The 18,734-nt window shown below is 37.0% G+C and overlaps 2 protein-coding genes across 2 annotated transcripts in view; both read right to left on the bottom strand.

Moving 5' to 3' along the window:
• Positions 1-15,316, bottom strand: part of LOC309544533 (uncharacterized protein) — a gene marked incomplete at its 3' end in the record, with an annotated part of 40,342 nt that extends 25,026 nt beyond the window's left edge. Inside the window, exons 1-3 of the mRNA XM_082243433.1 lie at positions 15,213-15,316; positions 5,445-5,576; positions 496-615 (exon numbers count right to left, since the gene is read on the bottom strand). Coding sequence (XP_082099559.1) covers positions 496-615; positions 5,445-5,576; positions 15,213-15,274 — 314 coding nt within the window. The 5' untranslated portion in view covers positions 15,275-15,316. The remainder of the gene's footprint in view (positions 1-495; positions 616-5,444; positions 5,577-15,212) is intronic.
• Positions 1-18,734, bottom strand: part of LOC309544253 (PDZ and LIM domain protein 5-like) — a 318,724-nt gene that overhangs the window by 123,859 nt on the left and 176,131 nt on the right. The window lies entirely within an intron of this gene.

The following is an 18,734-nucleotide window of genomic DNA, read 5'->3' as shown; positions in this document are numbered from 1 at the left end:
ATTTAATCACTTGCCCCCTGTCCACAGTACTTTTACTGTGAGTGGGAAGCTGTACAATGCGGTGCACATGGGGTGCACAGAGGCACGACCCCATGACTGCTGTGTCCAGTGGACACAGTAGATAATGGCGCTGTGAGCAGCCGGGGTATCATATGATTGCTATGACCAATCATTGTGATCACATGAATACCATGTAGGCAAACAATCATGAATGGCTTCCATTGTTTACTATTGTGATGCAGTGATTGGCTACCAGCTATCACATGGTACCTGGGCCAATCACAGCATCCTGTGCCATGTAATGTATTTAGCAAGAAGGTTAAAAAGCTGTACTTTACACATTTTACATGGTTAATACAAAACAACAAGGTCAGTGGTTATTTTGAAACACACTATGCAGAGGTTACCATTTGTGGCATGTGTTTGTAATTTTCTTTAGAACACAGGTGAACAATTCATATCTCACAGGCTGACCACAAAAAAAAAATAATTTACCTGTCATGGGGATTATATGGAGAACGAGGATCCATGGTTGGTCCATCTGGTGTATTTATGTTTGCAAAATCAGGACAAGTTTTTGGAGGACCAACACATTCTGTGGGTTCTGGATCTGACCTGCAGTGTGATCATTTATACATGGCAGTTTATATTTTCTTTATACAGATCACAGTATGCTTAAAAAAAAAAAAAACACACACACACACACACACACAACACAGGTTTTGGTTAGGTGATGGATTTCTTTAAAGTTAGATGTGTGTTGGCTCAATAGAGGCAACATTTTTTATAAACTCCTCAATAATAACAAGGTACCGTATTTATCGGCGTATAACACGCACCGGTGTATAACACGCACCTCATTTTAAGAGTGAAATTTCAGGAAAAAAAGACACACTAGCTAACAGGCCCCCTAAAGGCAGCAGTGTGCACTGATTTTAAAGTGGACCAGAGTATCAAAAGAAGTCTGCCAGGGAGGAGTAAAGAAACACTGCAAGGCAGTAAGGCAGTGTCTGTATTTGTGTGCAATACTCATGCAGTACTTGTTGTCACATATACTTTAAAATGGCATGAAAACTAATACTAGTGCAGTACTTGTTGTCACATATGCTTTAAAATGGCATGAAAACTACTTGTACCTGACCGGGACAAGTTCAGTCAATCAGTCAATTCTCTCCTCGTTAGCAGTGAAACTATTACGAGTCTGCAAACTCTCGCGAGCCGTGCAGAGCGTTACCAGGGTTACGCTCTGACGGCCACGGGAATTCGTCTGCTGTGACCTATTCCCCGTAGCAGAGGAAGGCTGCCGGAGGCCTGGAATGCGAGCCGTTACCGTACATCCACTCGCCTTAGAATGTGTAACATGTTCTCCTGCAGCAGAGGAAGGCTGCCGGAGGACTGCGCTGTTAAAGATGACATCCACTCGCCTTACATTGCGCTGCTATGGGGTATGTCCTATGGGTTCTTAACACTATATCGGCGTATAACACGCACACATCATTTGCCCTCTATTTTCAGGGGAAAAAAGTGCGTGTTATACGCCGATAAATACGGTATTTAAGGTTTCAGTCAGGTTTCAGGGATTACCCACTTTAAGAAGTTTCAGGGGTTACCCATTTGAAGAAGAGCAGGCCCTTTCTGACACTATTTTTGCTGGAAAATTACTTAGAAATCCCAAACATTTTTTAGCAGAGGGCCTAGATAATAAAATGGTGGTTGTTGCAATTGTTTTTATGTCACACGGTATTTGCGCAGCGGTTTTGCAAACGCATTTTTTTTTCGGGGGGTACTCTTTATTGAATTTTAATGAAAAAAAAAAAAAAAAAAGATAGATACCCAATATGTCACACTATTATTGTGCACGTGCGTTGAACAGCAACAAACTACGATATTTAAAAATCTCCATAACAATGGTTTAAAATCTTTTACAGATTACCAGTTTAGCATTTCAAAATAGGTCTAGAGCTAGAGTTATTGCTCTTGCTAAAAATGTTCGTGGCAATACCGCACAGGTATGGTGAGATTTTTTTTATTTTTACAATGTCCCTGAAAAAAAAAATATTTTGATTACTTTTATTGCTGTCACAAGAAATATAAACATCCCTTGTAATAGCAATAAATTATGACAGGACTTCTCCTCTACCCTTGAAAGCATGAGATATACGATGAAATACTAGACCATAGAGAGATTATCAGGGACATTCCAGTCTCTCATCAGCTCTTGGATCGGCCAATGGAACTGCTCCCTTCAGTGCCAGGCTTCCTGATCGCACGGGCGACCCCTCCCGCCGACTGTAAAAGTAACTAAAGGCTAAATTTTTTTTCTTTTTTTTCGTTTTGGACAGAGTGGAGAGGGATTAGAACATCTGACAGATTTTTATTGTTGTCTGTGCCCCCATTCGTTGTCCTGTTTATTGTTATCATTGAAAGTAAAAGAAAATCCCAAATTTTGGGTTGACAGCAGAAGAGTAATAAATTGAAAACCTTCCAATGGGGACAGTAGCTTTGGTGACCCTGGCGACACCCTGGGTTTTCTTCAAAGGGATTTACTCTCACTTCCTGTTTTGGCTATGGGACAAAAAAGGGAAGGAAAATTATCCCAATGGGACACAGATGGCAAAATAACTGACAGCAGTTATACTCCTCCCTTGCTCTATCTGAAATGAAAAAAAAAAAAGTTCAGTCTCTAGCTCTACTACGAAAGGATGTAGCTCATGTGGAATTTCTGACAGAATTGTTTTGTTTAACTGGCATTACTTTCTACAACAGAAATGAATGCACTCACACTGTCCTTTAAATGGTCACCTGTTTAAATGGACCAATAAAATTATAATGAATATCATAGTCTATCACTTGGAATCAAAATGAATCTGAAATAAACAAAAATATACAGTGCACCAAATAGGGCCTGTAACACTTCTATATACACATAAAAAGCAGAAGCTTAGAACAGAGGATACAAAGGATTAAATACAATTCTCTTATGGCCAAAAAGTCACCGAAGACTCCTGTATAAGTTACCAATGACAGCACCACAGGAGCCCAAAGCCAACTCAACAAGAATGCAAACTGGGTCTAGCTGTAGTACTATAGTAGCAGTACTTTTTGGCTCATACAGAGGCTAAGGTTGGCATTGCTGGATTGATGGCTTATATAGTTCCTCTTTAAATTTGCTCCCTTTTTTTCCCCCCTTTAGGATCCTGTGCTGACCGTTTTTCCCTTCTTTTTCATATGATATACGAGACCTTGAGACCTGTATTATTACTACTAGGAGCTTGGGAATTCTTTTGTTTAGATAGTATTCATTCAATGGTGATGTTCATTATCCTGACTGTGGGGGGATTAACTAAAACTGGTGCACACAGAATCTGGTGCAGCTGTGCATAGTAACCAATCAGCATCCAGGTTTTATTTTTAAATCTTAATTGAACAAGCTGAAGTTAGAAGCTGATTGGTTGGTGTGCACCAGTTCTAATAAATCTCCTCCTATGTCTTGTAACGAGTTTCAGGTTTATTCCCGTGCTGTACTCATTTGACAAAGTCTTTGCTATGTGGTGGTTTTATTTTTACCACACATTGTGCTGTTTTTTCTTTGCCTTTTCTGAACTCTATAAAATACGAATAAATTAAGATTGAACTAAATTTGCTCCTTTTACCCTCCCTAATCTACTTGGAATGCTCCAGCATCCACAAGACAGGTATAACAGAAAAAAAAAAAGAAAAACATTTCTGTTGTGTCTCAGCCCACTATCTTTGCAATTCCCAAAGCTCAGCCTCAAGTGTATGGAAAGGATGGCACCTGGTGTTGGATTTTAAAGCCAAACGTATCTTCTATTTATCTTCCCTTCGCTTCCCCAACAGCGAGTGCGAAAAGCAAAAACCCTATGTAGGCACTAAACAATCAGTGTTAGAACTTACATCGGGCTAAGGACTCTCTCCCCACCTTTATGCCTGAGCAGCCTTTTTTTTAGAGGCACTAACAGTGTCACATGGGATTGGGGTATTATAGCACAGTGGTCCTCAACCCCGGTCCTCAGGGCCCACTAACAGGCCAGATTTTAAGTATTACTTTGGGGAGATGCAGACTAGAGTACTGCAATCACTGAGCAGCAAATTATATCACCTGGGATTTATTTCAGTTATCTTGCAAACCTGGCCTGTTAGTGGGCCCTGTAGGCCAGGGTTGAGGACCACTGTTATAGCAAACCTTTATTTTTGTTTTAGCACAGTTTTAATATATTTTTTTCCATTTTTAGTTAGCGGTTTCATTTAAAAATGACAGCCAACTTTAAGCACAAGTTAGAATTTGCAATAAAAAAAAACATGGACTTTGTCGGCACAGGAGTATAATAAAAAACAAACATTTTATTGTTGTACATTTTAAATGGTGGCGATTCCCCATCCTTGGGGGTGAACAGGACTAGGAGGAGCCGACTTTTGATACCGTTTTGAAGCAATCTTAATTACTTCATCTTATACACCTGGGCTATTGGCAAAAAGTTGAATCTGCCCTCTCCTTACTGACAGGAATCAGCGCTGTACGATTCCTAGCTACCTTATGCTCCTTCCGGCACCTTTGGTCTCACCCCCCTTGTCCGTTTTATACGGTTTACAAGCAGAGTACAGAGTGATGAACTCAAACTCCAGATGAAGCACATATGCAAAACATGTTGAGTGTTCTAACTCCAACTATACTAATCTTATGTACCTGCAATGACCACACCTACAGATCTCTTCAGAGGCCAGTTCTATCCATCTGCTCCCTCTGAAGGATTCTTTTGATGTGGATCACACTACAGATAATTATTTTTACTTGTGTGTTCATGTAATTATGTATTATGTTTTGGTTATGTCTTTTACCAATCACATAACTGCTGGCATATTGTGGCCCTATAGGCGTTTTCTGTTTTTAAAATGTACAACAATAAAATGTTTATTTTTTATTATACTTCTGTGCCGACAAAGCCCATTTTTTTTTTTATTGCAAATTCTAGCTTAGATATTAGGATGTGGCACTTTTCTACAACCTATATGCACTCAGAGTACCGCTATCTGGAAGTGCATTTCTCCATATAAACTAACTTTTAGCACAAAACATAGGATAGACCCCCCATAGCAGGAGTACAATAGCATAATGATTCTTTAGAAAAAAAAATATATATAATTAATCGCTTAGCTAGTAGCAATGGAAGAAAGGGAAAGGTACAACATTTAATTATGCTATTCTAGAACATATTTGAATTTAACATTGGTTTTCAAATGATGTGCAAAGGAACATTCTAGCTGAAATTAGCCAGTTATTCCCCTACAAAAAATATGAGAAGGAAGCTATATATTTGCAGGTGGTGAGCTATACAAGAGCAGAAGTGCTATGTTGTCACACTCTGTGAAATCAGTGAAACACTCTCCGGCATGTGCATTAGTGATTATAAAAAATCCCATTAGACCTTAGCAATGGAGGAATTTGTGAAGTTTCATCTGTAGAAGGCATATCCTCTGTTTGGGTACCCATTGAACACATGGCTGTACTTTCAGGAAACACTTGACCTTCAGTTTGAATAGGAAGACCTGCGGACATGCTTGAACAAAATTTAACAGAGAAGTTGAGCTTGTTGGAACCGTTTTGTCTGGCAGACAATATATCACTGAATGAAAAATGACCAATCAGACAGTGCCCATTTTTAGAAACTTGATGTGACTTTGCTACTAGCAGAGCCAAAAGGATTAGTTTTGCTTCAAGCTTTTTGCTTCAAGCTTAAAACTTTACCGGACCAAAACCAATTAAACTTAAAAGCAGCGAGAGCTTGCAGGGAATTATACATTGCTGATGCAGCTTCACATCTGAAAAGTGAGAGACGGTACTTTATTTCAAAGTAAGATTTTAAAGAACACAGCATTCTATATAGTAAAGTGTACCCAACCTGATATTTAACTTTTGTTGGATGGCATTTGATTAGCTATATCCCTTTCAAATGAAGATGCATTCTTTTAATACAAAATGTTAGATACCTGCATTGTATAAATTAACTAATCAGAATTCAATAAAGTTGGCCACTTGGTAATGTACAAGCAATCTGCTGAAATGTCACAATAAAAAGCAACATAAAAATCTCCTTTTCTTTTAACTACAGTAAACAACGGTCATTGATCACCAGTCAAGGGACTTTGCTTGGGCTGAGATTATATCATAAATCTGTTATAGGCATTACCAAGTCTCCAATCCCCCATTCATAAGACTGCACGCAACACTAACTTTTAGCAAGTGACAGAGTGAGAGGATACAGCACAGGCTGATCTGTAAGAATTTGTAAACACTACCAGGAACTGTAAAGGCAGCACCTTGTATATTACTGTTAAAAATATATTTCCCACTGATTATGCCACATCCAAACGTGCATACAAGAAAAAAAAAAACAGGACCCCGTCCTGTTTTAAGAGGACTTTACTAGCATAAATCTGAGACTCTATTCAGAGTTGTTAAGATATCAAAAGAATACATTTATTAGAAAACATTAAAATGTATTCGATTCAGGGAGGGTGCCAGGATTGGCCCCTTTGGAGGTCATATGTTTTACATGTTTCGTGCATTGTTAAAATGTTTTTAATGCATTGATGTGTACTCCATGTCATGTGACATAATTTTAATGTTTTCTAATAAATATATTCTTTGATAGTATAAAAAAACTAATTTAAATCCGCGCTATATGGATGAAAAAAATAAATGTGTGTGAATAAGTAAAAATAAATGCAGCTGCTGCAACACTAAGTAAATCTTAGGTAAAATATCAAACACAAAATTAAGCAGCGCTAGCAATTAGTGACAACAATAAATATATAATTCACCATGCATAATCTCCAACATATATAAATAACACTCTAAAAGTGATAAAACGTGAAGTGTTTAAAATAATTGACAATGCATAATCTCCAGAAAAATATATAAATGACACTCTAAAAGTAATAAAAAGTGAAGTGTTCAAATATTGTAAAAAAAAGTCCATATATTAAATAATGCCACTTTAAATATGTATTAGTCCTTATAGTGATCCAAATATAAAGTGCTCAGGTGCTAATATACAACAAAGTGCTCCGAAGTGATAGGTGACCCTCTCGGTTCCCCACTCACCAGCTTGCCAATGTTTAGAAGCCTTGAAAATATTGCACAAAAGCCCTTGGCACCAGGATTCTTAGATAAAACTCTCCATACAACTCTCAATATAAGTACATGGGTCCGCTTGCGCATCCACCATTTAAATAAAAAAGAAGCCGTACATAGTGAAGTATGTATAAGCTATTTAATTTCATCACATAGCCAAAAACATACTTACAATGTTACAAGATCATATAGGTATATACACCGAGCCTCGTGTTCGCAGCGCTCGGCGTGCGTTCCACGAGCAGGAAGTTGCTGACCGGAAGCGACGTGCCGCTGTGTTCGTAACCGGAAATACGTCAACACGTTTCGCCGTCAACCACGGCGTTTTCAAAGACATCACTTCCTGTTTACGGATGCTTTTTATATCCTTAGCTGACCAATTGTCATATCCGGATTTCAATACCTTGAACTAAAAATATTGTTTGAAACCTTATAAACTGTGTATCAGAATTGGTATATTGGCACTACCATCCGATACCATATATTGATTTTGAAATTTTGTTTCCTTAAATTTAATTAATTAATAGCGGTAAAGAACGTCCGGGCATCACTTCCTGTTTACACTTGTAGCTAATATAATGGGATACAATATTATATAACCTCACTGTAAATTATACATTATACATAAATTATAAACAAATCTCATGGACTAATAGATAACAAATTTATTATTGTTAACAAAAATATGTAAAATCAATTTAAATTATTATTTGATAAAAACAGGATTTTATGTGGAGGAAAAAAAAAAAAAAATCGATAGAATAATTATTATTAGATAAAAATGGGTAATATTAAATATATAGAAATCTATCATACTTATTTAATAAAATTTTTTATGGAGAAAATATAAAATCGATAGAATAATTATTAGATAGATGTCAACAATATTACACATACAATATTAAAATTTTAAAATTACAATTAATATTAATCTTTGTTTGTAAATATAATTATAAAACTATATCAATAGACTGTTAAATATATTTTATTTATTGACCAAATACAACTAAATACGACTAAAAATAGGAATAAAATGTTAAGTTATCTCTGAGGGGAATTAATAAATAAAGGAGGGGTATTTTTTCTATATGGATGAGAGGGGAGAGAACGGAGGGCATATTAAATTATTAAATATTAAAAAAGAACTTTATAGGTCACCAGTTGGATAAAAAGCAATTTACATCTACATCTACATTTAACCCTTTCGGTTTCAGTGTCTCCAACCGATGGATCCATTGTGTTTCATTCTATGAGACAGCTTTTTTTAAATTCCCTCCTCTCCAATGGGGTTCAATTTTATCAATACCACAAAAGGTTAAAAAAGCAGGATTACTTTGATGGACTAACTTAAAGTGATGGGAGAGGCTGTGATTTTTAAAACCTTTTTTTATATTTAAAACATGTTCTCTAAGTCTCACACTCAGTTCCCTAGTGGTCCTTCCCACATATTGTAACCCACAGGGACATGAGGAGGTAGGTTATGTGGGTAGATGCGCAGGTAATAAATTTATTTATTTGGTATGTTTTTCCATTAAAAAAAGATTTAAAATCACTACTTTTTCTTTTCCTATATTTGGAAGTCCTGCAAATCATGCACCTACCACAGCTGAAAAAACCCACCTGATCTAAAAAAGTGCAGGTTTTGGTGGGAGGGTTGACCACATTATGGGCCAACTGTAACCTTAAGGTTTTTGGTTTAGTGTAAATGAACTGGGGTTTGGGAGGTAGAAGGGTCTTTAGAACATTATCTTTTAATAGAAGGTGCCAGTGCCTTTTAAAAATTCTTTCCATTTGGGAATGTTGTCTTGTAAAACTAGTTAAAAAAGCAAGACTAAAATCTTTTCCTTTTTTCTTATCCTTTTTATTAAATAAATCTTTGCGTTCAATATTTCTAATTTTATTTTTAACTGTTAAAAGATCTCTTGTCTTATATCCATTTTCTTGGAATTTTTTAATAATTACATCAGCCTGTACATCATAGTCACTTTCTCTATTACAATTCCTCCTTATTCTCATTAATTGGCTGTTTGGAATTGTGTTCAGACATCTGGGGTGGTGGCAGCTGCCCACGGGAATATAGCCATTGGCATCGACTTCTTTAAAATAAGTCTTTGTAAAAAGTCTGTTAAAATTATTAAAAATACACAAATCTAAAAAATTAATATTATCAAGACTATACATATGGGAAAAAGAGATATCATACTGATTACTATTCATATAGGTTAAAAACTGATTTAAAGAGTCCTGTGTACCTCTCCATACAATAAAAATATAGTCTATGTATCTCTTATATGTAATAAGTTCTTTTGGTCTATTTTTAAAAATTTGTTCGCTTTCCCATTTACGCATAAAAATGTTAGCTATGGAGGGAGCGTACTTGGCTCCCATGGCCACTCCCTTTTTTTGTCTAAAAAACTTTTTCTCGTGCCAAAAAAAGTTATGGCTCATTGCGAGGTCCAATCCTTGAAGTAAAAATTCTTTTTGCTTTGTTTTAATTTCTGTTTGGTCTAAATCCCATTTGGCCGCTCTTAGGGCATGTTCTTGTTTAATATTAGTGTAGAGGGAATTGACATCTACTCCCACTAGAATGTCATTCTCCTCTACCTCTATATCTTTTATAATTTCCATTAAATGCTTGCTGTCACGTAAATATGCCAAACCTTCTTGCGCTAAGGGCTGGAAGAAACAATCAAGGTATTCTCCTAGACGTGATAGGAGGGAATCCACCCCACTTACGATGGGCCTACCCGTGGGTGTTCCCTATTTTTGTGGATTTTTGGCAAATGGTATATAACTGGTACCCTAGGTGCATCGGGCACCAGGTATCTACTTTCTTTTTTGTTTATAATGCCTTCTTTACTTGCCCACTTTATCAATTTTAATAATTTTGCTTTATATTTGTTGGTGGGGTTCCCTTTTAATTGTTCGTATGTATCTGAGTCACTGACTAAAAATCTTATTAAATAAGTATGATAGATTTCTATATATTTAATATTACCCATTTTTATCTAATAATAATTATTCTATCGATTTTTCCTCCACATAAAATCCTGTTTTTATCAAATAATAATTTAAATTGATTTTACATATTTTTGTTAACCATAATAAATTTGTTATCTATTAGTCCATGAGATTTGTTTATAATTTATGTATAATGTATAATTTATGTATAATTTACAGTGAGGTTATATAATAAAATTGTATCCCATTATATTAGCTACAAGTGTAAACAGGAAGTGATGCCCGGACGTTCTTTACCGCTATTAATTAAATTTAAGGAAACAAAATTTCAAAATCAATATATGGTATCGGATGGTAGTGCCAATATACCAATTCTGATACACAGTTTATAAGGTTTCAAACAATATTTTTAGTTTAATGTATTGAAATCCGGATATGACGATTGGTCAGCTAAGGATATAAAAAGCATCTGTAAACAGGAAGTGATGTCTTTGAAAACGCCGTGGTTGACGGCGAAACGCGTTGACGTATTTCCGGTTACGAACACAGCGGCACGTCACTTCCGGTCAGCAACTTCCTGCTCGTGGAACGCACGCCGAGCGCTGCGAACACGAGGCTCGGTGTATATACCTATATGATCTTGTAACATTGTAAGTATGTTTTTGGCTATGTGATGAAATTAAATAGCTTATACATACTTCACTATGTACGGCTTCTTTTTTATTTAAATGGTGGATGCGCAAGCGGACCCATGTACTTATATTGAGAGTTGTATGGAGAGTTTTATCTAAGAATCCTGGTGCCAAGGGCTTTTGTGCAATATTTTCAAGGCTTCTAAACATTGGCAAGCTGGTGAGTGGGGAACCGAGAGGGTCACCTATCACTTCGGAGCACTTTGTTGTATATTAGCACCTGAGCACTTTATATTTGGATCACTATAAGGACTAATACATATTTAAAGTGGCATTATTTAATATATGGACTTTTTTTTACAATATTTGAACACTTCACTTTTTATTACTTTTAGAGTGTCATTTATATATTTTTCTGGAGATTATGCATTGTCAATTATTTTAAACACTTCACGTTTTATCACTTTTAGAGTGTTATTTATATATGTTGGAGATTATGCATGTTTGATATTCTTTGGGGTTAAACCTATTAGGTAATTTTCAGCTACCTTTGTCGTGCTGGGGAGATCTGCCTTTCTTCCAGTCCCTGCATTTCCTGTCCTGGAGATGCATTAGGAAATGAGAGAAATTAGAGAATTTCTCACAGGAAAAGGTGTACCCATTGGGGCATTTTCCTAACCTTTTTCTCTTGTGAGAGATCAAGAAGATGCAGATAGAAATATTGAGAGATGGAGAGACAGAAAACTGTTCTGAGACACCCTGATCTTTTACAAACTCAGGGGGTTGTAAGCTTTTTAACACTTTCCTGACTGGGGTTTTTAAAGGTTTGATGCTTAGATCAAGTTAGGATGTGCCAGTTACCTTGGCAGTAGATCTATGGTGAATTTGTGTTTTACAGCAGGTCTAGAATGAGCTGCATTCCAGTATGCATCCTCTGCTCCCATTCTGCAAACATAGGCACCTATCTCTAGCCTGCAAAAGGAAAGCCATGCAAAGCCTGTAGAAAAATCTAAGATTTTTTTTTTTCATAGGAAAAAAGGCACTAACACGCAAGCGCCTTTGTTGCTTTGAAATTGCAAAGGAAGAAACTTGAATGACACTGGATGTATTAGAGATATCAAGATGAGGAATAACTCCTTTAAAGTGGTTGTAAACATTTTTTTTTTTTTTTAATTAAAACAACATGCCTGCATTACCTGCTCTGTGCAATGGTTTTGCACAGAGAAGCTCCAATCCTTTTCTTCTGGGGTGCCTAGCCAGCGCTCTAGGATCCTCCTCTTCATCAGGTGCCCCCATGGAAAGCACCTATGCGGGATCGCTCCCGAGTCCCCCTTCTGCGTCTATTGACACAGACAGCGGGACTGGGCCCCACCCCCTGCTCCTGTGTTACAGGATTTGATTAACAGCAGCAGGAGCTGTCTAATGAGGAGAGAGATAGCGGCCGGAGCCGCTGTTTTTGTGCACATCGCTGGATCAAATGGGGCAAGCAGCTTGCAATAGGTGCTCCTGAGCCAGTCACACACAGAGCTGCAGCTCAGGCCACCACTGCTCTGTTCTCATTGGCTTACTGGCTGTTGTCTTAGCCAATAAGGAGGGAGAGTCCCCGGAGAGCAGAGGTTCTCCTACAGATAGCTGGATCTCGATGGAGCTACCATACGTGTTGCTGGGGCTGCTGCACAGAGAATGTTTTTTACCTTCATGCATAGAATGCATAAAGGTAAAAAACCTTGAGCCTTTAGAACCACTTTAACATTAGGGCATCGTTTAGACTTGCGTTTGAAGGGCAGAAATATTGCACAGCTGAGCCACATTTTTGTAGCCCGCCAACCATTCTATCTTAAAGAGGAACTGCAGTCTGCTCACATAAATTTGTAATAAAAACATCTTTGCCATTCTGAAGCATCCCAACCATGTTGCATATTATTTTATATATACTGTGATTCTGTACTTGCCAAAAATGCTGCAGAAATCTCCCTTTACGAAGTCTGGCTGCAGCCATTTTAACTGTGGGCAGCTGAAGCTGCTGCCTGTTCACTTCCTGGATTTACACAGACACACACACACACATATACATATATATATATATATATATATATATATATATATATATATATATATATATATATAGACAGACACACACACTCACACCACTACTTGCTTGCACATTTCTCCTCTCTGGATGAATACACATGGATCTCTGAAGTCTCCAGTTATCTCCCTGCCATCATCCAGCCCCCCTCCAGCTCTGCAGCTCTCCTTGGCTTTCCTATGACTCACCCACTCCCTCCCTTCCTGACAAACTCTCATGAGAGTGACAGAGAGATCCATGCATGGTGCCATTAGCTTAGGCTAATTACCACATAAGAAAGAGGAAGTGGGTCGTATAAGGTATTTACTGGCAGAAAAAAAATGTTAATTATTCAAAGTTAAAACAACAAGGGATTTAATAGATGGAAAGATGAAAAAATGACTGGAGAGACACTTTAAACTGCAATAGGCAGCGTACTGGGGTGTTCACATGCCATGGCTGCGATACTTTGCACATGCAGCAAAGTTTACCCAACTTGTAGCGCTACACATTCAAGTCAATGGGGTAGTGCCACAAACCTAAACGTGCATCTAAATCTCCCTTCCCTTTGAAGTCTGATCCATGCTCAGAAACGTGCTCTAGAGGCTACTGGCAGGCAGTGAGGAAGCCATGAGACTTTAACCCCATTTTTAGTGACAACCCTGCTGCAACTGCGGGCATTGAACATGATTGCGGAGCATTTGTGGCACTTCCCCATTGACTTGAATGTGCAGCATTTGGTCCGCTACAAGTCAGGCAAACTTTTCCGCAGGCGTAAAGCAAAACATCACAGCTGCGGCATGAAAACATACCAGTTTACTTCTTGTTGCAGCTTAAGGGGGAGCATTAGTGGGTGGCAAAAATGCGCTGTTGAGCCAACCGCAAGTCTAAACAAGACCTTTATGTAAACTTGGCTAAAAACTCTCCAACAGAGGTTTATTGTATTTATTCTCGCTTTCAATTGTATAATAGGAACAGAGGAGGACTTCCAATGTGATGCTATTAGCTAAAGTATAGCAACACTTATAGTGTGGAATAGTCTCATATGTGAAATGGATAACTCTGGGATGGTCTTAAATAATAGGCAGTTGGTCAATGAAAGACAAATCTGATTATCAGAGATTTTGGAAGTAAAATTTCCCAATTGATGCCAAATGTGGGAAACCTTATCACATTCCCAAAAAATGTGGGAAAAGAAGTCTGGTATAGGGCATCCCCTGAAGCATTTTGAGGGATGTAATTTGGTGGGAGTGAAGTATATTTCTACGAAATTCTATGATGAAAAATAGGATCCTTGGTTTATTCAGAGATTCTCTTTCAACCATTAGACATTTAAACAATGTGTGTTAAATTTTTCCTGTAATTAATGGCATTATAAGATCCCATAAAATGTATTTGTCTTTTATTAATATATAGTTTTTGGTAATATACATATATGTCAACCCTTTGTTATAAACTTGCTGTATTACATTGATAATGTATGATATCTTATCAATCCTCATTTTTTTCAACATACCGTATTACTTTTACTATGTTGCATAAAAAAAAAAAAAAAACTCCAACAGAAAGAAAATATCCTGCTTTTGACTTTTTATTTTTTTATTTTTCTAAGGTTTCATTGTGTTTTTTTTTTTTTACACTTTAAAAATATGAAACTTCCCATACTCTAGATGTCATCAGGATTTTAAGAAGCTGGGAAAATAAGAGCTATGCGTGATAAACTAATAATGCATGCAATTTAATATATTTTGGGGTAATGCACAATAGGTAGCCATTTGACATTTTGACGCTACTAGCAGAAAATTGCTGTAATTGTCAAAATCTCACAGCAAATATGACATATATACAGTAGGAGTGAGTAAAATGGCTTTTATTGTAGGATTAGGAAAATGCATGTGAAAAAAAAAAGATATGAACACAAGAGAATGAATGATGTTGGAGGATAAAACAGAAATAAATGGCCATATTTTTCTTTAACGTTGAACCACATCTGGACAATGTGAAATGGAAATAGAGAGTGCACAAGTGAGAAAAAGACATAGTTGCCAACATCCCAAATATGAAACTTCGGTAGATTGGGCTATGCTCCCATGCACATTAGCCAGCCCCTAATGTGCACACAAGTGCTACTACAAATATCCAATTTTGACTGACACTTCGCCCAAAGTGGGATTTCAGGACAGTTGGCAAACATATGAAATTCTTGTTAAAGTTGGATGACCATGTCACTATTCACAGCAAAGTGTGTACTAGTGTTTAGTGAATAACTTTCCAAGCAAAATGGTGGTGATAAGTAAAATGTGATCCATATGATGCATTGGAATCATATGAAATATTAGAGTTTGGTTAATGACCATCTAATTGGTCAAAATGGGGTTAAGAACAGTTTGATAGTTACCTGATCTCTCCATTAGCAATTTTAATTTCCCTGGGCACAAAGAGAGTTCTTATATTAGACATTTTGTGCAGCCACCTGAAGATACTTTTATTACAAACTGTAAGCAGTCATGGGATAAGCACAACATAGTTTCCAGGATGTCCGTCATGTCCTTTTTTAAAGCAATGGCGGGGGGGGGGGGGGGGGTTAAAATCTTTTCTGCTCTTTTTATGAAATATTTTAATCCTCGGTGCATCGTTAGAGGCCTACTCACAATTTTCTGTCCATTCCTTTCCAGGAAAAAGGGTTGGAAGGGTGGGTGGAAGGCAACAGTAAGCTAACTACAGGATATCAAACTCTGTGTCACTGAACTGACCTTCCAACTCTACATAGTTCTAATCTTGACCATGGACAGCTAGGTACTCGCAAGCCTGCACGTTCCTTCAAAATAACTCTTTATGCACAACAGGAATCCTAACACATGGACCTACATGCTACAAAAAGGATAAAACAAACACTGGGAAGGAAGTTCTGTTATACTGAGTGCAACCATTGTGGCTCCTTTAACACTTGCAATAAGGGCTGTAGTGTGAATTTCGCCCACAAGAATCAGTGGACCTCTGCATTCAGAAGGACAATAGCTCAGCCTATACAAAGCAATGACAAGCAGATGGCCACCATGCCTGTTTGTCACTGTTTGGACATCCAGAAGTTAGCTGCATTTAGAGACAGATGTCCTCTGATTCTTGCTGCTGGAATTTGCACTAATCACTGGTGTGAATGGGGACTGAACATCTGTAACTTGCATGTTAACTTTCATTAACAGTTCCTATACTAAGAGGTTCAAATGGGGATTGGAAAAATCTAAGTGTAATACTCCATTGACAACTTTAATAAACATAATAATGAAACAAAGGATAGTGCTCGATAGAATGTATACGTCCATACATAAGCATAAAAACATAAACTGCAAAGAACTGCTCAGCAATCACACACACAATACAAGGAAATACGCTTTATTGCATAGTCAGAAAAAAAAATCATATGATACATTATATTACATAAAAGAGCTGCTAATGAGGTTTTATTTTAAGAAAGCAAAGTTCAGAAAAAAAAATAAAAAATATTACACATGCTCATCATAAAAAGTGTAGAAAGGCACGCACTTAAAAATGTACCATACTTTGGAAAGTATTAAAATAGTTCAGTAGCACCAGAATTATTTTTAAATGATTAAAGTATATACCCTTTACAAGTCAAAGATTCAGTATGTGATATATAGTGATGAAAGTATGTACAAATGTAACAAAAATGTATATAGCACAATGCATTTTTCCACCTCAATGACAATACATGAGGAACAAAACACTATTTGGTAATGCAGTTGTTTCACTGTTGTGCGATATATAAGCCTCTACACTTATATACTAAACAGCTTAACTTTTCGGTTGCAGAATAAATGCGTACATTCTCACTTATCAGGCCAAAACAATGTTCAAATAGCACCACAAAAGTATAGTGTGTATTGGTGCAGAGAAAGCAATCTTTTTTTTTTTTAAATAACTCTCTAGAAATTATATTTACTGCAACATGTATCTATTTTTTAATATGGTTTTAAATTATTTCACTCAATTTACTACTTGTACTTTTCTAGCATAAAACTTCAAAATCTGCATACTTCAGGACTTTTAGGGTCAGAACACACCATAAAATCGCACAGAAACGTATTCTGCGTTTTTGTGAGATTTACATGTAGTGCAATTTCAGCCTATTCATTTCAATGGGCTGAAATTGCGCCAGACTGCACCAAAAGTAGTGCATGCACTAAAAAAAAAAAAAAAAAAACGCACAGCAACTGGATTGCATGGTACTACTGTGCTGTACTACTGGGGTGTTATTAACACTAACACCCTCTGCAGATCGTAAGTGCAGTACATTTGGAACAAGGTGCAGGAAACACAAACACATTTCCCGAACTGCATTCTAGTCTGAACTAGCCCCTTAATGTACGGTATTTAAAAATAATTTGGTGTTCATAAATTATAAGCTATACAAGCTATAACTATTTGGGATACGAATTTGGGGATGATGGTGTATACCAGCCTTACATGACAAGAGTCCAACAATTTAAGTGAAGATCGTGTTTGTTTTGTACATCTAGAACAGTGATGGTGAACCTTGGCACTCCAAATGTTTTGGAACTACATTTCCCATGATGCTCATGCACTCTGCAGTGAAGTTAAGCATCATGGAAAATTTTGTTCCAAAACATCTGGGGCACCAAGGTTCGCCATCACTGATCTAGAATATTAGATGGGTACTTGTTTGCAACATACTGCAGGTTGCAAGACATATTTGACATTCTCCAACTTCATCAGTATATTCTAACTACAAATGCCTATATGTTTATATTCTGACAGCTGAAAGCACTCATTTTCAAAAACATGAGTTTTGTCTGTAAGAGTATGCGTAGCATATTTCCCTAGTCACAGTGATATTGAGGGACAAAAAACTTCAGTTCCATGGAGCTCAAACCTGGAGAACTAGCAGAGCAACTTAATGGCAGGAAAGAGGGGCTGTACCCTTAACTTATTTAAATCAGGGTCTCCCCTGGACAGTCCAACTTAAATCTGTCACAAAAACTTGGACAATCCAAACTGAGCATTGATGGCAAAAATAGGAAGATGTTGTCTTCTGTGAAATGATCAGTAGATACACAGATCTATTCAGCTGAATTATACAAATCTCAGGTTTTCCAGAAAAAGTTGAGCTTGATCCTGTCTTCTGTTAAGCTTCCTGTAAGTCACTAAATGTGATACATAGCCCCACTGTCCAACAGGAAGGTGCAAAAGTTAAGCTTACAGCTAATCTCCAGGCTGGCAGAAAAAGCACAAATTAATGAAGCTATGTATTCAATCATAAATGTGCTTATTTTTAATTGAACAGCCTCTTGCAATATCAAGTATCAAGTTAAGTTTCCTTACAGGTCTCCATTTGTTGCTCTGCAAAAAAAACACTAATCTTTTGACAGGTAAAACTGCCCCCTTATATGTATTTAACTTATTGCCTGCAGCATGCAAATTCAGCTACCTGTATCTCTGGATCAATTCGTTCATTTTATACTGTGTGCCATTCCCACTAAATGCAACTGAATTACACATTTTTACTTTATGCTCAGTTTGAATTTCCCAACTTGGTGACAGGTATGGCCAAACATTTTTTGTATGGAGTTGATTGGGCTATTTTCACAGAGTAGTTGCTGCTGTCCAGTCCAGACAGGATGATCTTCCCATCTACCTTCTTAGTTTCCCACTTGGGAATACATTTCTCAAATATTCCTGTGGAGAATACACTACGAGAAATGACACAGATATTCTGCAAACATTTCTTTGACACTTCACCCAAAACAAGAAAATTCAAATGTCCTAGAGTTTCCCTTCAACTTACACCTTCATATAAACAGTCTTTTTTCACTTTACCAATCTTACCCTCAAATATGCTAGTTCACAGAATAAATCCTTAACTGAAGCAATTTGCAAAACT

This window comes from Pelophylax lessonae, assembly GCF_965119305.1.
Source record: "Pelophylax lessonae genome assembly, chromosome: 1".
Classification (NCBI taxonomy): domain Eukaryota; kingdom Metazoa; phylum Chordata; class Amphibia; order Anura; family Ranidae; genus Pelophylax; species Pelophylax lessonae.
The sequence above is the reverse complement of the archived record's forward strand: the minus strand, read 5'-3'. Positions and strand labels throughout refer to the sequence as shown.